This window comes from Nyctereutes procyonoides, unplaced genomic scaffold, assembly GCF_905146905.1.
Source record: "Nyctereutes procyonoides isolate TBG_1078 unplaced genomic scaffold, NYPRO_anot_genome, whole genome shotgun sequence".
NCBI classification, from domain to species: domain Eukaryota; kingdom Metazoa; phylum Chordata; class Mammalia; order Carnivora; family Canidae; genus Nyctereutes; species Nyctereutes procyonoides.
In genome coordinates this window covers 22,708,269-22,731,609 of record NW_026575128.1, presented here as the reverse complement: position 1 = coordinate 22,731,609, position 23,341 = coordinate 22,708,269, and the positions used below count along the sequence as shown (strand labels likewise).

Genomic DNA, 23,341 nt, shown 5'->3' with positions numbered 1-23,341 from the left:
TATCCCCAAAATGTCACCTTGGTAGAAGTCATTGTTTTCCAAAAGAAAAATGTCTGGGCATGATTAATTATAATTTACATTTTTAACACTGCAAAGTACATTATTAAAAATGTAAAATACTTTGTAATACAGTATTACATAGGGGTTATATTCCTACTTTTAAAATTGGATATAATTGGGTCTATTTACACAAGAGTCATACTGAATATTTAAACTCCTGATCCAATGTCTAGCCTCTCCACTTTTTACAAATACATACACATAGGAAAGAAGTGGGAAAATATAAGAATTGAAGAAAACTAAGCAATTGGATATTTTAAGAGCACAGTAAGTCACCTAAAATACTTCAGAAAGATCACTGGTCTCCTCCCACCCACAAGTATTACAGAAAAGAGCAGGTGCTAATAATTGAGAAGATGCAAGGAAAAGTCATTTTTACTAAAAAAGTCATGCTAAATGAAGCTTATAACTATAATATGAGTGAGGAGGGAGGTTAGTTGGTCTACTCATACATTTCTCTCAAAAACTTCAAATTAGTGAGTTCTTTTCCAGAAACAGCATGATCCAAGGAACAAAAACTATAAAACCAAACATATTCATTAACAAAGTGATAGCCTCCCAAAAAACAATTCAGAATATCTGCAATCACTTGTACAGAGCTGTTTACAGATAATTTCTTATGGGGAGTTAGCTACAAGAATAGGAAAATTACCAAACTTTGCATTGGAGAATAAATGTGACTCTAGTTAACTACTGCCATAATCCATTCTTATTAAAAATCATAAGCATGAAAAATTCATATTAAATTCACAGTCAAAGCCAGTATGAGTAATATCATTTAAATTTGTGAGTTTATAATGGCTATACTCGAGAAAAGTAAATCATGGTTTATAAAGATCATGGCTACAGGATGTTAAGTGTATGAAGATAAAGTTGTTCTGCTGTGGGTATTTACTGGTTTGATCATTTGTCATTTGGTTCTTTCACAACAAATCTGATGAAATACACAATTTTTGAAAATAAAAGATGCCCTAACTGTGATTCTCCAGCTGTGTATAACATAAAAAAATGCTAGTAGACATGGGGCATAATAGTAAAAATTAGATAATCTCCCATAAATTTAAGAAAAATTCTTTGCAACCTAGTCAGGAACATTCACAATGCAAACTAAAATGAATGTACAAATTAATGCTGAAAATTATTCATGAGTTCATATGTACCAAAACCCTTCATTTCACAGGTGAAAGAACCAAAGTGCAGACAGGGAAGGTGCAATTTGCAGAGCCTTGTATATTTGATTTGATTTTATTTGATTTTGGCAAATATTTCTCAAACACCTGCTTTGAGTTAGGTCCTAGGCCAGGTGCAGCATTATTATAAGCAACTTAGCTGAATAATAAGAAAACCATCCTCTTTCCATCATACAAATCATACAAATGGAATCTATCATACAAATGGAAATCCTCAAAGAAATATTTTCTCTAAGATTTAACAAAGAGTTAGTGTCCCTGAAAATCTACCTGCATGGCATTGGTATTTTTGTTTTATAAAATGTAATGATATTTAAAGGGACCCATTATGTTACCCCAAATCCCATATAAGGAATTCTAAATTACTATTTAAATTCAGCTCCAAGAAATACATATGCAATTGCATTGTTTTCCCATTCAAAAGGCTCAGTTTTAGGGTATCCCTGGGTGGCTCAGCGGTTCAGCGCCTGCCTTCGGCCCAGGGTGTGATCCTGGAGTCCCGGGATCGAGTCCCACGTCTAGCTCCCTGCATGGAGCCCGCTTCTCCCTCTGCCTCTCTCTCTCTCTGTTTATCATGAATAAATAAATAAATATTAAAAAAAAAACAAACAAACAAAAACAAAAGGCTCAGTTTTAGAGGCACATGGGTGGTTCAGTGATTGAAGATCTGTCTTTGGCTCAGGGTGTGGTCCCAGGGTCCTGGGATCAAGTCCCACAACAGGCTCCCCACAGGGAGCCTGCTTCTCCCTCTGCCTCTCTCTGTGTCTCTCATGAATAAATAAATACTTTTTTTTAGGCTCAGCTTTCTTTTCCAAGAAAATGAGAAGTACAGAGCCCAAATGATCAAGAAAATAAGCCTGAGAGATGTGAGGGACTGCCTAGGATCCCCTGACTGTGACAAAGCTTAGATCAGAGTGGCTGCCTGGTACTTCAACCAAAACCCTTTATGCTATCACCTGCTGTCTCTTGAGGAATCTAAACTAAAAAAAAGTACATAGCTTGGTATTGTGCTGGAAAGAATCCCCAGGGTTCAAATGAATTCTAAATGATAGAATTGTTCCATCCCACAATTTACTTTTTCTGGCATAGCTCAGCCAAGAAATATTATAAAATGGGTAATTCTAAAATTACTTAAATTGGAAGGTGGATTATTCCACAGTGTTCCTACTTTACATGTATAAAGCCTTTCTTCAAACTATAAACATCCCCTTCCCCAAAACTCCCAGGTCTTATTCCTGTTAGGTAGGAAGGCAAAACTGGGCCTCCCTCTGATCTATTCAAGAAAGCCAGTTATTTATTGGTTCTGAATCTTTGTCAGAACACTAATGAAAAGTCTCAAGTGGCACTCAGGCCTAATTCACACAAATTTGGGAAAGACTTCCAAAGGTTTAATTTTATTTTAAGTTACTGCCAAGGAAGGATGGAAAGGAGGAAGGAAAGAAGGAAGGGAGGGAGGGAGGGGGAGGGGGAAGAAAGGAAGAGAGAGAAAAAGAAGAAAGAAAGAAAGAAAGAAAGAAAGAAAGAAAGAAAGAAAGAAAGAAAGAAGAAAGAAAAGAAAAAAGAAAGAAAGAAAATAAAAAAGAAGAAAGGAAAAGAAAATATTTAAGAAAGAGGGCAAGAATAATTGAAGGGTTGAACTATGAAGATTCCTCCTGAATCTCTCCTAGAAAAAGATGTGATAATCTCATCTGTACCTATGCAAACGTAAGTGTGTCCTGTACAAACTAGGGAGGTTAAACTGCTTAGATTCTGGTCACCTGACTGGCCTTGGAGCTTGCTAAACTTTTAATGTCTGTATGAGATAACTTTAAGATTATTGTTTGAAAGAAATTCTCTCTTCCTACTCGCCATAATTCAATTCCGGGCGTGAGATGTTTGGAAATTCTATCAATCCATAATGTTATTTTCATCATGTCATTGATCCTATCTTACCTGAATCCATCCTTTTTTATTTCATGCCCATAAATTTGAATTTCCTCTTGGTCTGAAAAGAAGAGGCTGATTGATCGATAACAGGAATACACCGAACCACGGCACTTAGGGCTATTATGAACCTTGAAGGGGGAAAATGAGAAGAAAGCATAGGAACCAACAACACATATGTAGGCCTTCATTTGAGTTGCCAAGTCACAACGACTGTCTACTGTTCCACAGCAATGTTAGACCTATGACATTTTACAAAATTACAACCATATTTAGGATTTTCAAGAGAAAAAAAAGGATTTACTGCAGAAATTAGATGACAAAATTCACTTTATAAAATACAAGATAATTCAGCATATTTTTTAAATGAGCTGATCTTTACATTTTGATTGTCAATATATTTTTCAAGATTTTATTTAAATGCAAGTTAGTCCATATATAATGTATTACTAGTTTCAGGGGTAAAATTTAGTGATTTGTTGGTTGCACGTAACACCCAGTGCTCATCACAAGTGCTTTCCTAATGCCCATCACCCAGTTACCCCATCCCTCCTCCCACCCCCCTCCAGCAATCCTATTTGTTCCCTATTGTTAAGAGTCTCTTATGGTTTGCTTCCCTCTCTGTTTTCATTTTATTTTGCCTCCTATTCCCCTATGTTCAACTGTTTTGTTTCTTAAATTCCACACATGAGTGAGACCATATGGTATTTGTTTCTCTGATTGACTTCTTATTCTAAAGATACAAGGTATGTATCAGGAAAAAAATTAGTTCTGACAGGAAGACAGTAGAGCACCACAAAGAAGCATATTTGTAGTTTTCATATCCGTGTCATGTTAGAGACTCATGAAACGGAACTCTTCACAATGCAATAGTTAAAGGTTATGGAAGTAACTAATAACCTCTCTAAAAATAAAATTGCTCTGAAAATAAAAATAACATTTTAGGGAAGACAAAGATTACTTCTCAGAACTTGATGGGAAAATTAGTTGACTGGAAAGAAAGAGAGAGAGAGAGAGAGAAAGAAAGAAGAAAAAGAAAAAGAAGAAAGAAAGAAAGAAAGAAAGAAAGAAAGAAAGAAAGAAAGAAAGAAAGAGAAAAGAAAGAAAAAAAGGAAAGGAAAGGAAAAGAAAAGAAAAGAAAAGAAAAGAAAAGAAAAGAAAAGAAAAGAAAAAAGAATAAAGAAAAAAAGAAGGAAGGAGAAGAATGTTAGATTTTCTTACTCTATTCCAAAGTTAATTTCAAAGATTCAAAAAGCAAACTATAAATATCTGACCATGTTGAGAAGAAATTTATCGAGTTAGAGAGTTTGAAGAAAAAGAAGCATTAGTGTTTGGAGTATAGAAAATGCAGCAAATAAAAAATGGAATAATTGCTAATTCTATACAAATGCACAAAGAAGAAAAATAAAATCATAACAAACTATTGGGCTTATCTCTAAACAATATTTATATGAATTCATATATTTACAATATTTAAATGACAATAATCTAAAAACCAGATATCATTTAACCTAAAATGTGATATGACTGCAAAGAGGAGGGAAGGAAAATATGTGTCTGTCCGTGTGTGTGTATGTGTGTGTAAGTTAGGGGCTGGAGGGTGGTACAACAAAGACGATTCCATCCCTGTAGTAGGAAATGACTGAGTGAGGCCTAACTTTGAAAGATTAAAAAAATAATAGCATATTTTGGCATGTACGATAAAAGCCAGAAGAAACAGCTTAAAGAGCTGAAGTAAAAAAATTAAATTAAAAAAAAAAAAAGAGCTGAAGAAATGCCTATGGGGAGCCAGATTTTAGCTAGGGTTGAGAGTCAAGATAGGCAGGGGCTACTTTTTCGCTTCACATGCCTTAGAAGAATTTTTTTAACTATGTATATGTATTATTTTTATGAAAGTAAAATTAAATTTAAAAAGAATTAAATTTAGAAAGAAAAAGAAAAGGATCAGAAATATAAAAAGGATAAATGCATAAAGACATTTGTGAAAATGTCTACTATGATACTGAAAAAATTTTTTTTTAATTTTCTTTGTTTATTCACTAGAGACACACACAGAGAGAGAGAGAGAGGCAGAGACACAGGCAGAGGGAGAAGCAGGCTCCATGAGGGGAGCCCAATGCAGGACTCGATCCCAGGACCCCAAAATCAAGCCCTGAGCCGAAGGCAGACGCTCAACCACTGAGCCACCAAGGTGTCCCTGAAAATATTTTTTTAAATCTAAATTTCTAGAACAGGACATAAGTAAATAACTTGAGTATTCTGTAAGTTGGAACAAATACAGCTAACAAAATTTTAGTTTTTCAAGAATACTTGACATGGAGGTAAGTTCTTGACGTAACTACCAGGTGAAAATCCAAGACAGAAAATTATACACAGTATGATTTCAAGATTATAAATGTGTTTAAAATTCAGAGGTAAAAAGAGTAGATAGAAGAACTCAGCAGCGGTTAACTCTTTCAATTTTTTATTTAAATTCTAGTTAGTTAACATATAGTGTGACATTGGTTTCAGGAGTAGAATTTAGTGATTCATCACTTACATATAACGCCCAGTGCCCATCATCTAGAGTGCCTGCTTAATACCCATCACCCAGCTAGCCCATCCCCGACACCCCATCCATCAACTCTCAGTTTGTTCTCTACCCTTAAGAGTTTCTCATGGTTTGCTTCCCTCTCTTTTTTTTTTCCCTCTTCCCATATGTTCATCTGTTTGCTTCTTAAATTCCACAAATGAGTGAAACCATGTGGTATTTGTCTTTCTCTGGTTGACTTAATTTGCTTAACATGATACACTCTAGCTCCATCCATGTTGTTTCAAATGGCAAGATTTCATTATTTTTGATGGCTCACTAATATTCTGGAAAACAGTACAGAGGTTCCTCAAAAAGTTAAAAATGAAGTTAAAAAATACCACCCAGCAATTGCACTACTAGGTGTTTACCCAAAAGATTAAAAAAATACAGATTCAAAGGGACACATCTCCCCACAATTATTAACAATAGCCAAACTATGGAAATAGCCCAAATTCCATCGACTGAAGAACGGATAAAGAAGATGTGGTGTATATAGAAGTCTATACAGCAGCAATTCTAACATTATTTTTTTAGACTTCTCTGAAGTTTTCAAATTTTCTGTAAGAAAAGTGAACTACTTCAGGGCACCTGGGTGGCTCAGTCCGTTAAGGGTCTGCCTTCAGCTCAGGTCATGATCCTGGGGTCCTGGGATTGAGCCTCAAGTTGGGCTCCCTGCTCAGCAGGGAGCCTGCCCCTCCATCTCTCACTGCCCATCTCTCACTCATGTTCTCTCTCTCTAATACATTTTAAAAATCTCCTAGAAAGAAAAGAGAAAGAAAGAAAAGAAAGAGGACTACTTCTATAATCATAGAAAAGAAAAGAAAGAGAAAGAAAAAAAAGGGGACTACTTCTATAATCTCCTAGAAAGAAAAGAAAAAAGAAAAGAAAGAGAAAGAGAAAGAAAGAAAAGAGACTACTTCTATAATCAGGGGAAAGATGGCATTTAAAGCAGATGGATTGTTGGCAAATTGAACACCAATAAAAAGTAAATTTATATAAAAAAAATAAAGAAAAAAAATAAAGCAGATGGATTTGTTGCCTAGAAAGAAGATTCCAGCAGCCAAAACAGAGCCAAGTAGAAACAAAATTAACTCTGGGAGCACAGTTGAACATTGTGTGCTATTATCAAGGGATAGATTATCTAGTTGACACTTTATTCTTCAAAAGGGTGAGACCCTGGACACGAACATTTCAATGAGGGAGTCAGAAGGTGTTAGAAGGTGTTACAGTGATAAACCCAGCGAGACAGACAATAAGTGATTGGAAACAAGAGCCCGGTAAATACTGAAGCTGCGTGCCACTAACTTCTAGAGAGACACAGAACTTTTTATCCTTATGCCCCATAAGTTAACTTTCAATAGGCCTCATTTCCTTTCTAGGTCACAAGTCTTTTGTTGCTCTTAAAAGCCTACTTTTTAATATTTGCACCACCTAGGAGAGGAGAATTTAGGCAACTCCAATGTAAGGTAGAAAGGGGAAAAGGAAACAGAGGTTGAAGCAAATGACACCTATGGAGGGTTTTAGCTTCTGAACAGGACAGCACAGCAGTTTCCTGACTAGGCTTTGAGATAGCTGAGAAAAGTCAGGGGGAAGGTAGTGAGACAGGGAAAGAGGTCCCTGACTTTTTTACTGCAACTAGAGTCACTAGTCACTGCAGCTTGCATTTTGAGCTGTCTCTTAAGAATTCTTCCAAATAGAGAATTCAACTAAGCACTAACTCTCTGAGCTCAAGTATATAGTATGGACTGACCTAGGAACTAGCTGCCTGTCTCTGTGTCCTCTGGCCCGTGCTTCTGTGCTCTGTCTCCTGATTTACACTAAAGGGGGCCTTCAAAAAAATTAACCCAGGGGTACATCACAGTGGTAGTGTCAGGAAGGAAATGTGTAGGTGTAATTTGGTTAGTGCCCGAACCCACTCCCTCTTAAAATGTTTGAATAAAATCTAAAGAATGGGGATATCAACTGGAATTGATATAGACATCCTACATTGCCTCTAACTCTTTCCCACATGGATCCAAACCCTTCCTCTCTCAGTCCAAGGCTCCATCCCATTGGAATATACTCAGTTTAGTTACAAATTGGGTATATCCCATTAAGAACCAATCCTTCTCCTTCCCCAGTCAGAGCCCTGAGTATTCGTGATATGATTATTGTGTATTTTCCATCATTCGTCCAGTCCTTTAAAAATAGAGACTTTGGGGCAGCCCGGGTGGCTCAGTGGTTTAGCGCCTGCCTTCGGCCCAGGGCCTGATCTTGGAGTCCCAGGATCGAGTCCCACATCAGGCTCCCCGCATGGAGCCTGCTTCTCCCTCTGCCTGTGTCTCTGCCTCTCTCTCTCTCTCTCTCTCTCTCTCCTCTCTCTCTCCCTGTGTCTCAGGAATAAATAAATAAAATCTTAAAAAAATAAAAAATAAAAATAGAGACTTTGTCAGGAAAAAAATCTTTATGTTAATTATACCCTGGGATCACCTACCCATACGGTGTATCGAGGCTCCAAATTACCACAGTCCTTTGCAAAAATGTAAGAACAGTTTCCTGGGAAATAATAGTAAATGCCATCAAAAGTTTCAAAGTGGTACTGTCCCCAGGTTTTGCAAATCCCATCTCTGCCATTGCCCATGTTTGGCACTGAAAAAAAAAATAGGATCATATTTAGTAGAATAAAAGAAATTATACCCTGTTTCTGGCAAGGTTCAGTTATGGTAAGTGATTCTAATTTTCATTAAAGTAAATACTTTCTACTTTAGTGGTCAATATCACAGAAAGAAATAACCAACACAAAATTATGAGTTGCCCTCAAAACTATTAAGCTCTCCTAAAGGAAAATATGGTAATATGGTCTCCAAGTTGTTTCGAAGAAAGGTTTTATGTTTGAAACTTCCTTAGTTTTTGCTTCCAAAGGAAGACTGAAAGAAGAGAAAAGTAGGGAAAATGACACAGTAAAAGCAGGTAATTGTGACGAAACAAACACAATGGCTCAGAAAAGAAAGAAATGTCACCACTGAGTGTCCTAAAAATTTGCATAGGAAGCATTAGAGTGCTCCAGACTTTGTACTTCTTTCAAAAATATCTTAATAGTGTCCACGGAAAAAAATAACCACTGACAACAGAAAGAGCATGTTTATATGATGTCTGAGACCTCAGGACGGGGAGCATTAGTCATCCAAAGTATGCTGGAATTTAGGAATTCATAGCCTTAAACTGGCCAAATTTCAAGCAATATTCATCTTAAATTGTATGACTTCATCTCCTATTGTCTCCATGACTACATCCCTTCTCTTGTGAAGAACGCTCTATTCTATTTTGATTTTCTAGACCCTTCCCTTTAGAGAAATATGCAAATCAATATGCAAACCTCTACTGAGCACTCAATGTAAAGCATTTTAATACATGCTATAGGAAACATGGAGATAAGACACAATCACTGTGTCTTTTCTTTGTAATTTTACCTAAATTTATTAGCCTTGACCAACTTTGGCCTTTTCAGGATAAAACACAGAGTTCATTATCCAGTCTTCTCTGACGGGATGCCTTTACGTCCCTCGCAGATTTTTCGAGAATCTTGTACTTTATAGCATGTGGTAGAAGTATAATTAACGCGTATCCCTTGTACATTGGTCCCTTCCTCTAGACCATAACCTCCAGGAGGGCAGAAACACGTCTATATTATTCGCTATCGTATCCCCAGCGCCGGACCGGACATTTAGTAGAGACTCCATAAATATATTTATTCAACAAATTAGCATTTATCACTATTAATGTGGGAGCCTATCCTAGACACTGTGGATAAAAATATTTTTAGAGAACCCCCTGTCTTTGAAGAGCTTTCAAAACTGTTTCTATTTTATGGACAGAATGGCCAAGTAATTCGAAATCAAAAAGAATGAGTGGCTCTAAATAACAAATCTAATTTATAAAGCAAAAAAAAAAAAAAAAAAAAAGAAAGAAAAGAAAAGAATAAGAACCTGGTTTAATGGACTAATATCCTCCATCCTTGAAGTGGAAAAAATACTTGAGAAAGTGGTAGAGATCAGTGAGAAAGTGGACGTATGTATTTTCTTTTACACTGTTTCTAATTTATACGAGTGAATTATGTAGACTAGTTAACACCTAACACAATTGCCACAACTCGCAGCACATGAACACCGATAGAGCAAATTGCACCTTAAAGTGCTCCTTGATAATTCTCTCAAGTGGCCCTGAAACTTACCAATCTGGCACCGTGTCCCAAGTGCCTGAAATATTTGACAGTCACATGTACCAGTCTTAGAACAGAAAGCCCCGTTAAGGCATTCATGAGGACAAGAACCTGAAGGACCAAAAAAAAAAAAAAAAAAAGTTATCTTCTGGCGTGCATCAGTTCTTATAAACATAATATGTCAGGATTTAGCTTGGACTAACTGTAACCATTATTAATTCAAACAGAACCCTGGGCTTTTTGCCTTGATGAGCTAAAGAATTAAGCCCGTCAAGTCTCTATCTAGTTCATTTCATTATGTGTGCTGTGAAACAAGAAAGACAGGCTTTCACATCTCAAACTACCCTGAGAGCAAAGGTTAGCTTCCATCAAGCAATTGAAAGGTCAAGTTCCCATGTAAGGAATCCTTGTCCCAGATGATGAGAACCAGAAATACACAAGCTGCAGAAGATTCCGTTGATGGAGTTTGGCCCCAGTTGCACGTCCAAAGGGCTCTATCTCCAGGAACGAGTATTGTGTTAAAGAATAGCAGCCATCATTAGCTCGAGGAATCAGGCAAAATATTAAAAAACTCAAAAGGGGGGACGCCTGGGTGGCTCAGTGCTTGAACATCTGTCTTTGGCTCAGGTGTGATCCTGGGGTCCCGGGATCAAGTCCCCATAGGGCTCCCTGCATGGAGCCTGCTTCTTTCTCCCTCTGCCTGTGTCTCTGCCTTTCTTTCTCTCTCTCTCTCTGTCTATAATAAATAAATAAATAAATAAATAAATAAATAAATAAATAAATAAATAAATAAATCTTTAAAAAAAAAAAACCCTCAAAAGGAAACTCTCACTTTTGAAAAGGATAACCATTTCATTCAAAGTGTGTGTACTAATTAATCCTCAGGCTCATTTACAAATAATACATTCTTTCTGACCCATACTTAATTTTAATGGGGTATAAACCAAAGTCATGACAGGCCATCACCAAAAGAAAAATTTCCCCAAAGGATTCTGTTGAAAAGAGGAAGCAAGAAACTATGAGATTCTGAGTGAGTCTGAAAAATGCAAATGAATCACAGTGAAAATTTTTCCTCTAATAAGGAGAGAGGACAAGGAGCAATTGGCAAATTTCAAGCAGGAAGAATTTAAGGAACACATCAAGAGAACACATCTCTGAGTCACCATAAAGTAGTACCTTTCTGGACTATGTTAAGGTCATGGAAGGCAGTTAACTAACTGCGATGATTTATCCACAATTCTGCCCAAGTCAAGAATTAGGAAATCCCATTGTCCTTTTCCCTTTAAGGTCCATTGATCTAAAATGTCTCTTTACATTTAAAGACCTACAACTCTCTAAGTACCTCTTAACTGAAGAAGACTGAGCTGTTTCTATTTTGATCATCAACACAGGTAAAAAATTATGTTTTTCACAAATTTAAATGCAGTTTTTTCCCCTTTAAATTCTATCTTAGATCACAATCTTATGTTTTTAATATAAATAGCTAATAAATAAATACATTTCTAAACATCTAGACACATGGATCCTGTTCAAAAATTTATTTACAGCCCAGTTTATTCTCCTGGAAACAAGCATCAAACCAAAACTAGCCAGGAATTGCTCTTCTCTTAAGTAAAATGAAAAACTTGAATTAAATTTCAAACTCTCATCAGCATTCTGCTTAATGAAAATGGGAGAGGGGTAAGCAAAAATAAGGAGGCCAAGGAATCAAGGAGCCAGTAAATGATTCAGAACAAAGTTGTCTGATACCCAGTGATATTTCTTCCTGTCCATGTAGTTATTACTGGTCAGGAAGCTATATTAGAAATAATATTACTATTATTACTATTACTACTAATAGTAATACTATTACTATTATTACCATCCTGGCTCAGTTTTCTCTATGCATTAAGTGGGAATAGTTAATTCAATATATCCCTGAAAGGGGACTTTTAAGAAAGCAAATCCAAAAATGAAGGTGTGACACCCACCTTTTATTTTGCTTTCACCCCAGTTAATAGCTTCATGGAAGAAATATCTTGGAGACGTTGCTTCCAACTTTGAAAGACAGAAATAAAAATTCAAGACGGTTAAATTATTCAAATTCAAGTCAAACAGGAAGTCTGGGAAATAGTTACAGATGCAGAAATTATAAAGTGCTGACTCTGTGGCTTATGGAGGCAATTTCAGTGAGGCCCTCTGACCTGGTTTGGTCTTGCCTCTTACCTGGCTTTGACGAGTCTTTAATTTCCCTGAGCTCGGTTCTTCCCCTGCCCCTCTGTCCTCCCTGAAAAAGAGCCTGGGTAAAGTCTAATCTTTGCACTGTCTGCTCTGCCTACAGAAGATGCTCTTCTCTGAATATTTCAAGTGCAGAAGGGTCTGGAGAAAATGCACAGGGCCAATGGACCAGCAGACAGGGATGTCCACATGGCCTGCAGAGCCATCTGTGAAGACACCATCCACAGAAGCTTCTGCTGCTGCAGTGTGCGTGTTGCCCTCAGTCTCCAAAGAACTGACACTTTAAAGTTCATTGAACATTCAAATATACCTTTTTATAGACGCCCCACCACTTTAGGGTAATGGTTAAGAGTATGAATTATGGAACCAGTCAGACCTGGATTAGAGTCCTGATTCGAACATCACATACTCTTAGCAAGTTTCCTAACCTCTTAAAAAGAAAAAAAAAAAAAAAAAAAAGCTTCCTAACCTCTTAGAGCCTTCTTTTACTTATGTGTAAAATGGAATGATGGTACCTACTTAATGGTGTGGTTATGACAATAAATTAAAGTGATGTATGTATGTAAATTTCTAGTGAAGTGACTCCCACATAGAGGATCAGCAATAAAGAGATTTATGTTAATCTAAGCAACCCAGATAAACCTTAAGATTTCTGGAGGTCAAGAGAGCTTACTAGCAAGTAATTGTGGATTACTAAATCTAATCAATTAAAGATTTTTATTCAAACTCGGTGACAATTCAGTGTATGGTGTGAAGCAATGACCTTTCCAAAAAGCATTCTTACGTTCACACACTCCCAAGATCTGCCACATAATTGTCAAATTGAATACCGACGTTCTTAGAAAAATTGAAAAATTGAAAAGGGCAAGGAGAAAGGGGGGACAAGGAATGTGATTTCGGGTCAAAGTCCTACCTCAACAGATCCTGGTCTCCTTCCTACACACTGAGTTTTCTTTTCCCATTTTCCAGCGAAGTATTTATCCTTTTAAGAGCCACATCTGCCCCAGGTCAGGGAAGAGACTCCCACACTCTCCCTCACACTTCAACACTCCTTCCGGAACTCCTTGCTCAGCACTACGGCTCCAACTTCACTGTTTCCAGTTCTCGTTCCTCCCAGGTTCTATCCTCACTGCTCAGTCTCCCCTTTTTGCCTTTGCACCTGTCTTCAAATTAAGTTAAAATCACAACAAGCAATGACTTTGATTCCCCCAAAACAACAAATCTTATCATCTCTGTAGCCATAGCGCTTCCAACTGTCTACCTCTAGTGCAGCTACTAATATTCCTAAGCACCGGAGTGACTTCAGCTCCAGTGACTTCTCTCTGATGCTCACTAAAAATATATTGTGGCTTCACTCTGCCTCATATGGGCTTAGTAACCTTGAACAAATGATGTAACCTGCTCAGCCCCAGTTTCCCAATCTATCAAGTAGAATAAGAGTAGAATTGTATTCAATGAAATGAGGTAAGTAAAGCACCAAGAGTAGTGCTGGGCACATAACAAGGGTTGTAAACATGTTACCTATTTTTATTATTAGGCAAAAACCGAATATGTCAGACAAGAATAGACCAATTCTAGAATATATCATTGTTTTGCTCCATATCCTCTTACCCAATTCGGCTACACCTCCATGGAAATTCAGGTGCTTAGCACACCAGCCTCCTGGTCACAGAGCATCCTAGTTACCTCAGCATCCTATTTACCACAAGGTCCACGCATCATACCACATTTGACCAATGCTAAGACAAGGCACATACATAGCTTTTACTTTTCTAACCAATCTGAATGCAGAATGGCACCTTATATGTATAATTGGGAGCACTTTTATTTTTAATTCATATAAATAATGGCAAATAATTGATGGGGTCTTAGATTCAATGAACAAGTAATACAGAAATGACCTCTTGACAGGTCTTCCTTCACTAGGCTTTGAGTATCTAGACAATAAGCACTGCTACTCATGTTATGTCTCTAGTGCAGTTCTTATATGTCAGCAAAAAACACCAGCTGAACTGAAAATAGGCATTATTCAAATGGGAATGATCCGCCTGCCAAGTCTGTTTAGAACCATGACTATAAAAGATTCTGTTGAATCTCCCTCCACATCCTCTCAGCCCACCTGCATCTGGGTTTCTGTGCCCATGGAGACACTTCAACTCCAAGCCCTGGCTTCCTTGTCTCTGTCTCAGAGCAGAATCCAAGCAGGAGAGACCACAGAAAATTCCTTCCCAGGGCTATAAGGCTCCCCGGAGGCCACCCTCAATCAATAAGAGATGGGAATCAGTAGATAAATACCCCAGCTTCCCCCATCCCTTGGAGAAACAATGCTGCGACTCATTCTATGCAGCTCCTCAGGGGCCCTCCACCAACACTCAGCCCCAGAAGCCCCTCCTTAACATACTCTATTAGATTTGCTTCCTTTCTGGACTCACTTCTCTCTCTCTCCCATTTGCCCACTTCCCAAATAAATTGGCTGCACCTAAGTCTCTGTCTCCGTACTTGCTTTCAGGAGAAAAATTTTGCAATGTAACACAAATGCAAAAGAATTCCAGGCACTGGGTGCACACATCCACATCACTGATAAAAGATGACAGCCCATTCTTTCTCCTTGCTGATAACATCTCCACAGGAGGGTGGGAAGCACAGAGAGGCAGTCTTTAGATGAGAAATCACTGCAGCCTACAAATACACCATTGACAGAAGTCCGTGTCTATCCTTTCTTTGCTCATTGTTCATCTTTGCCAACATAGTTCTGAATCCTAACTTGCACAGATATCTATCCATCAGGGCTCCCTCCTTCTTCCTAGAGCAGGAGTTGTGAATCAGTGGACAAGAATGCCCTCAGAACAGATGAAATTTCAATCCTAAGCAGTGCGAAGTGTGATTATGATCTCACTGCCCTTCTTCAGCATTTCTTCTTTTAAAACCTGTTCAGATGTTAAATAATTGTGATGCACGTTCACTAGCTGCAGGAAATAGAGCAGGTGCAGATGGCCTGCTCTCCATTCTCTCTAAAAGAGAAGTCACGAGAAGATAAGCATGTCCTTCACTTAGCTAACCAAAGGTAACTCCTTTGGGGTAAATTATACAAATTCTAGGAATATCTAAATGGAAAACAGTATAACCTCATCCACGGATCTTTATGTGATCACTTAGGAGTGTATTTCACAGATTTTTGACACTAGTGGATTAACCAAAATGCATTTTTTTCCAAAATTGGATTTTCTCCTGAGCCATGCTGATGTCTATTTGTGGTTAATATGGCCAACTGACAAATATTTAAATTTCTCAGAGAAAAATCATTTTAACCACTTCACATGATACATAAATCCTTAAGTACACAAAACACCATTTTTAAGGGAAAAGTGTTTCCTTTCTAGACAATCTTTTGCCCATTTCAGTACCAAAAAAAAAAAGATTTCTATTTTGAATAAGAATAAATTAGTTCCGTCCTATAAATTATCAGATCCATTTTCAGTTCTCTTTAATTAACACCAAAAATATACAAATTCAGGCATTTACCAGAAAATACTAGCAGAATTTACTGCAATTCAGGATTTGACAAAGGCCTCCTTGAATATATAAGCCATTTGCTATATAAATACGCAAATCACGTTACTTTTCCATAAATGCCTTTAAGTTAGGATTCTCTACTTCCCCAACTACCTTTTACAGAGAAATATTTTTTAAACTCATTTCCTTGAACATTCCAATCATAGTTTGAAAATATTGCAATTATATCATCCAACATCCTTTATATAAGGGGAGCTAGGCAGGCGGGCCTTCTCAGATTCAGGGCTACACACCCCTCCAAAAATGAAGGTTACCTTTCCGGAAGTGTCTGTCACTGAGATTTGTCAGACATTATAAAAGCTGTCAGAACACCTCTGATGCCCTTTTGATGCCATGATACTCAGATCATGTATACCTTTCTCTGCCCCCTTTGACTTGTATTTGTCCAACGGTCATTGCTCTGATATCATGCTGAATTTTTAAACCAATTAAAAAATTTCTGGCAAGTGGATGAGATTAAACCTCCCACACATGCTGTGAGCCGATCGCTAGGTATCTGAGGTGAAGAGCAAAAAAGCACTTGACCGAACAAGTAAATGTGAACTAAGCATGAATTTGAGGATTGCAGAAAGGCAGTAGAAAAGTTACTTTGCCTCTATCTCCTTCCTGTCTTGTTTTTAGCATTTTATTCCCCTTCACAAAGGTCTCATTGTTGAAGTGACAGCAGAGTCCCGAAGCAGAATGGATTATTTTTCTGCCTCTCTCCATCTGAGGCACAACCTACCTGGGCTGCAAAAAGAGCTCTTTTCTCTCGATTTTCATTAAGCCTGTTTCTGGAAGAAAACAAAAAGAACTTGTATAGTCAAAGGCCCCTAAGCAACCTGAACAAGCCTTTCCCAGGAGAGAGCTGATGTTTTCCTCCTGATTTCCATCACTTCATCAAAGAGGTCTTTCTTGGTTTAACATTAAAAAGTCCCCCTCCCCTCTTGGAGGGGTTAGATTTGGGTGGTGGTGCTGTCTCATTTTACAAAATCCAAGAGTGTCCCCAGATCTCTCCAATCTCTGATGTAAACTGAATTTTAGGAAGGAACTTCAAAATAGAGAAATAAACAAAATCATGTAATATTGTAGTACTGACACACACAATATTTTTCTCCACACGACTGCATAAAACTGGTGAGGTAAGTATTCACTTTCTCCAAACATAATAGTTCTCTCTTTCCACATCATAAAGCATAGATTAACGTAAATGGGAATAAGACATCAAACTGATTTATCAAAATCAAATGATGAATACAATTCTGCTTTTCATTAACCAGATCAGGTTAGTCCAAAAAATGATTTTCCTGCTGGAACAATTTTGTTGTTTTTATCATTAGAAATTGTTTTACTCTATGTTAAGATACAGCACATATATAATCAACAATGTATATTAATAATAACAATATAAAAGGAGAAATTACCCAACATAACCTCTTTATAAACCTTTGAAGTAAAAATAAAAAATAATAATAATAAGTAAATAAATAAACCTTTGAAGTAACATCTCCTTAGTATCTACAGTCAGTGGACACCACCAAGAACCCGTCTTATAATTAAAATGAAAAGAAAGACTTTTTCTTCACAAATAGGAAAACGAATGGCTGATAATTTTTAATTCATGGAACTGTTTTTTAAAGAACTACATCTCATGCCCTTATATTGTAAAATATTTGTTTTTTTCAAAAGCAGATACATTTATCTGCTGAGATATGCTTATTCTCATTAACTTTATGTTTTAGAGGACAGAAAGAGCAAAAAATACTCACTCTGATACTCTTGTCGAGATGGATGACGCACAAATATATCCTGCCAGAGATAAATAGATAAAGATAAGAATGGGGAAAAAAACATACAATTTTCTTGGTCCCATGTTCTGGTTATTAAATGGATCATTTTAACCTAAATTCTAAATCTTAGACTGAATTCTATGAGTTAATTTGCATTTTCTAGTGGATTTCGAGCAGCAAATTCCCTGTGAGACATGAGGGGGAATTTTAATCTGGATAGAAGGAACAGTGTACCTAGATTCATGGAGACATAATACAGAGGAACGAGCGCTAGAATTGGAGTCAGAGATCCAAGTTTTAGTCTTGGTCCTAGCACTTAGTAAATGCCAAGCTTAAGCAAGCTAGCAAAAACATTAAAAAACGATGGTATTGGGCAAGTGCATCTTTAAATACCCTCCAGCTCTCAATGCTCTATGTCATTTTCTCCTTGGAATTTCAGTTACTCCAAGGATTGGAAGACAGGGTCCATGATCTTTCTAGTCTTACATTTCAGTAGATCCTCTCACTTCCCCTACAAACCCCAAAATATACAGCTCTTTTCAGGGATTAAAAACTAACAAGTGAAGGTAAATAAATGCTCTCCTCCTGAAAATATTTTATAAACATTAATTTATAAATAAAATTGCCGTAAAAATAATAAAAAATCAATTATTAGCCCTAAATGATAAAGTCCTTCTTAAAAACAACTTTTTGCCATTCTTCGGGTTGATGGCATGATGAAAGGTTAAGGACTTGATTTCTCTCTAATTATAAAATTTCAGATGTTTAAGTTATACAGACAGCTATTTTAAATCATCTTTTAGAAAAGAAAAAAATAAAATCAGAGTTTCTTCCACTATACTTGCTTATCATGAGAAAAGCCTAATTTTAACATTTGAAGGAAAGAGTCAAAAGATGAAAAGTCCCAAATTATCTATATTACTAAGAATTTTCAGAAAGACGGTCTGGGTGTCATTTAGTATATATCCACTCCAATGACTTCAAAGTAATTTCCAGTACAAGGGAAAACTGTTCATTGTACTTGCAAGAGAAATTAAGACACAATAAAATAAGGTAAAATTTCACGTAAGTTCTTACCTTGTAAAGAAAACAGTATATGAAGCAAGAGTATACTCCGAGGTATCATTAAATTGAGTTTCCTCACAATGTTCATTTCAGTGGAGCTTTTCTCCCTGAAATGCAACCAGATTGTTGGCCTTTACTATGATGGCATCGTAGAAGTATCCGTATTTGTAGAGTGCTCCAATTCTTGTAAATATAACTTTGTAATAAAGTAATTCAAAAAGAAATTCCAGTCTTTCTAACTACATACAGCATCTGAAGCTTTAGAGCTTGCAGGCAACCCCAACCCTTTAGCTGAGTCTCTCATTAGTGATGCATGGCAGCTGCTTACCTAAGCCCGTATTGGTTACACCTTACCCCACTCCTGCACATCACACGCCTTTTTATCCTATATTAGCCTTTTACAACTTCTAGAGACAGCAGCAGCAAAAACAAAAAAAAAACCAAAAAGCCTATTGTTATCTCCTGAAGTCACAGAAGATAACCATTATTCCTAATTGTTGATCTATTATCTGTGTTTTATTCATAAAATAATTACCTGTCCTTTGAAAAAAAAAAAGGTGAAATAAAATCCTATCAGTTTTCGAATGCCTAGATGTTCTCATAACTTTTTTAGAAATTAAAAGTAAATGAAAATTATGTGCATATATTTTCCACTCAAATCCCATTATAGTGTAACCTCAGCTGGCATCTCACGTGCCCACACATCTTCCTGTTAAACATTCTGCAACAGAAGTGGAAAATAAGCCAAAAAAAGATGATATTCTAATATCTGACTTTACAAAGAAATTAAAGTCATGCGTGTAGCCCTAAGACCGTCCCTTCCCAGCCCATTCTTCCGTCCTCCATGATGGGTGCCTCATTAGACAACAAAGGAGGACTTACTCCAGCGCTAAGAGCACTCTGCTCTGGAAGCGATTAACTGACTACTCAGATGGGAATCACAGAACAGCTCAAGTACTTCACAGTGAACCTTACAGAGATGACTTGAGCCCCATAAATGAGTGAAAGCCATGCTCATATAAGGGGTGCACACCCCTTAAAGCAGATCCTATCCATTACTTGCACTATTGTCACGCTTGTTTACCAGATGGGGGCACAATAGTGAAGAATGTCCAACTACTCAGGAACTACCTTGGAGACAAAAGCACAGCAGTTAGTTCTTAGCATTTTGTTGGACTCAAACAGCTCTTCTGCGATGAATTCTCATTCTTCTGTAAAATATCCCTGATATCCTTATATATTACATGCCCAGTATCTATTTTGTGAACAGTTCCTTACTTGTGTCCGAAATTCAATGATCTTTCACTCTTCTTCTAAATGATTTTAATCCCTTCCCATCACCTACATGATTGCTAATTCTATGAGCCAAGAGATGTTTGCCTATAAGTTTGTGTTTTTAGCATGAAAATTCATTATAATTCATTAAAATAAGTAGCTATGCCCCTATATACTTGCACATGTACACTCATTTTAAAATTTTGATGGATAGGTTTAGAGAATTGAAGCATAGTATATATTTAACAAATATTTATTGAAAGTTTATTCATCATCACTCTTAAACTAATTAGACAGTGAATCAATATAATTCTAAACAGATAGGCTTATTTATGGTTATACCCTAAATACTGTTCCAAAAATATGTATCTACTCAACCATAATCGAAACTATAAAATATTCTAGACACTTAAGAATATGTGACTACAGAATAAATTTAAAAGCCCAGTATGAAATTTTTTTGGAGAACAATAATTTTTCTCCAAAGAAATTTTTACCTTTTTTCCTCCAAAGAAATTTTTAAATTAAGAGCAATTTTGTTTATGCAGATTGCTACTGACTCTTTCTGGAAAGGGTAGAAATTATAGGTAACAAATATACATTAAATCCCCTCCTTAATTTATAATAATTTTTCTTGGATTCATGGTTTCCTGTATAAGTCAGTCTAAAATATGAAGAATCTATAAATCATATTTTAGGATTTTTTCCCCAGTCTATTACTGTTTGACATTTTTCTTTGAACTGAAAATTTTTCACAAGTGACACACATGTGAGAAATTCCCAAATGGAAACCAAAGTCAAACTTCACAATTCAAAAAAATAAACATTTTTGTAATACTGATAGATCTTTCTAAACATTAACAGAACTTGATGAGAAAAGGTTGGTAAACAGAAATATAAAGCCATGTAAAAAGTATTCATTTCTAATGTAAACTTTGACATTTTATGTACTTAATTCAAATGTAACAACTCTGAGGTTCTCATCTCAAATTTCATGTGATATCTTTAAACTTTGGATTCAAAAGAATCACAGCCATTTTCACCGGTTTAAGTTGGAAATTCCAAGTCTATATCATCTGGCATTTTTATTACTGTTTTCCTGTTTTGAACTATATGCATCGAAACACTATAAATTGCTTTTTCTGGTAAAGAATATAATAGAGGGACACCTGGGTGGCTCAGTGGTTGAGCAACTACCTTTGGCTCAGGGTGTGATCCCAGGGTACCGAGATCGAGTCCCACATCGGGCTCTCTGCATGGAGCCTGCTTCTCCCTCGGCCTATGTCTCTGCCTCTCTCTGTGTGTCTCCCATGAATAAATAAATAATATCTTAAAGAAAAAAAAAACAAAAAGAATATAATAGAAATCATAACAGAAATTTTCAGGGTGACCTTTGTTCTATAGATAGAGGTTTGGTATATGCTTTTTTCCTATTCCTCCTCCATCCAGGCTTATAGTAGGTAGGAGATTAGTAAAGGAGAATGAACAACAGCAAAGAAAACAATGACAAATCCCAAGGTCTTTTTCAACTAACTACATTATGAACTCGTTACACTAAATGAGGTTACATGAAAATAAGCAAAATAGACTTTTGTGAATAGCTACAATAGAATAAAGAGTTTCGATAAAAGATTAAACCCAGAGGCACAACAAAGGAATTTATGACTGTTGCTACATGTAGTTATTATTATCAAAATTTAGTTGACAGCTTTTATATTTCATTCTACCATGACAAAGGAACTTTGGCAAAAAGTGAGTCAGCTATCAGCTTGTGAAGAGATATTATGTGCATAAGAAGTCTGAGGCAACTACATAATGCATGGAATAAACAGTTCCCTTTCTGCTACAAGAGCACTGCACATTTTCCCACATGGAATATGATCTTTAGAAAGTTGACACCTGACAGCCTATTGGCCTCAACATGCCACATTAAAAACAACTGGCAAAAATGGGAAAATGTTGGCCTTCTACATCAATAATTTTTTAAGGGGGTGTAATTTTAATGAAGTTCCTTATCTTTGGGAAAATGTAATGTCCTTGGTGATTTATATAGCACTCATTTTTCATTCATTGAGACCAAATCTAAAGTAGATAACATTCGATTCCCATCATATCACATTCTACTAGTGAAATGCAATTATTCCTTTCTTTACTAAACCAAGAACATTTCAGGTTCAGTGATGTTATCCAGAATTTGTGATCATTGAGCAAACAAAAAGAATCCTATATCTTTGACATGATTCTAACCACTCTGAATTTAACTACCTTATTATAAGATAGTTTTGCAGTATTCTATTCATGCTTTCAGGAGGTGTGTTGCTTGGCGATTTCTGGGATGTTTCATGTAATTTAATTTACAAATGGCATTTATCTTAGCTTTTCTGAATCAAGACATGATTATGTGTCATAAAAAGATATCTGTGTTGGTCATGATTTCAATCTAAAGCCCACTCCCAGAAGTTAATGTGTTATATTTTATAAGGACATTCGTTTTTCAAGTTGCTATGGTGCCATTGATTTGCAATAGTGTTATCTTGAAAGAAGCAAAACTCCTACAAGTTTCTTCTCTTCCACATTTTAATATCATTTTAAGATATAACACCAGTATTTCTGGCAGTTCTCTTCATTCTCTAAACTACTATAGCTCTATGCATTTATACTATATAGTGTAATACATAATGCACTATATATAAAAAATAATATAAATTTGTTTTCCATGTTTTCATTTTAAATCTTCAATCATTTTAGGTGTTCTTATTTTAGAGTTGTCAAGGGATAATGTTATTTGAATTTCTCAGGAAGAGGAGGGATATAACCCTTTGTTTTTGCTTCTTATACTTAGGGTGAATTACCTCAAGGGTTTTATAATTTTGAATTTTAGGTCCATGTCTGTAAGGTGTTTGCTATGGAAATCTTTTACTCCAGGGCTGAGAATATGCCCCACTAAAAAGATTTTGCATCTGCTTCTGTCAATTGCTCCAAGTTAATCTTGAGGATTCTCAGATTACAAAATAAAAATTCAAATCCCAAACCCAAAGTAATGGAAGGCCAACTCTAGTTTCTGCTCTGTTTTTGGCCTCTGGTGATATCCCTTACATTCTCGTGAACTCATCCAACCACTTAAATGAATGGCTCTTTTATTTGATTCAGCATATTTAAGTATTTCATAGTTGGCAAATGTTTAAATCACTTAATCTGCCATATTGCCAAAAACAGAACCATCAACTATCAAAAATCATATGATCTTATTCTCTAAGTTACTGATTTATATATTTTCAACTTCCTTTTCCAGCTGAATTACAAACATGTAATATGGAGCCATCTATGATTCACAGGGAAATACTTAACTAATTTAACCTCTACTAATTTTAACCAAGTTATTCCAAACAAACACAAATTTATAAAGAAAGCTTATCAAAACATGTCATAGTTGGATCAAATTATTTAAAATATAAAAGAAGACCTGTCACATATCTAAATGTCATGGTTGGATGACTTC

General features: G+C 36.2%; 1 protein-coding gene across 2 annotated transcripts in view; it reads right to left on the bottom strand.

Moving 5' to 3' along the window:
• OTOGL (otogelin like) overlaps positions 1-18,655 on the bottom strand; it is a 131,352-nt gene extending 112,697 nt beyond the window's left edge. For both annotated transcript variants that reach the window (XM_055341884.1, XM_055341885.1), the window contains exons 1-7: positions 18,580-18,655; positions 17,482-17,521; positions 16,458-16,506; positions 11,914-11,980; positions 9,956-10,054; positions 8,219-8,373; positions 3,183-3,304 (exon numbers count right to left, since the gene is read on the bottom strand). In XM_055341884.1, the coding sequence (XP_055197859.1) occupies positions 3,183-3,304; positions 8,219-8,373; positions 9,956-10,054; positions 11,914-11,980; positions 16,458-16,506; positions 17,482-17,521; positions 18,580-18,655 (608 nt within the window). The remainder of the gene's footprint in view (positions 1-3,182; positions 3,305-8,218; positions 8,374-9,955; positions 10,055-11,913; positions 11,981-16,457; positions 16,507-17,481; positions 17,522-18,579) is intronic.
• Positions 18,656-23,341: the final 4,686 nt, after the last annotated feature.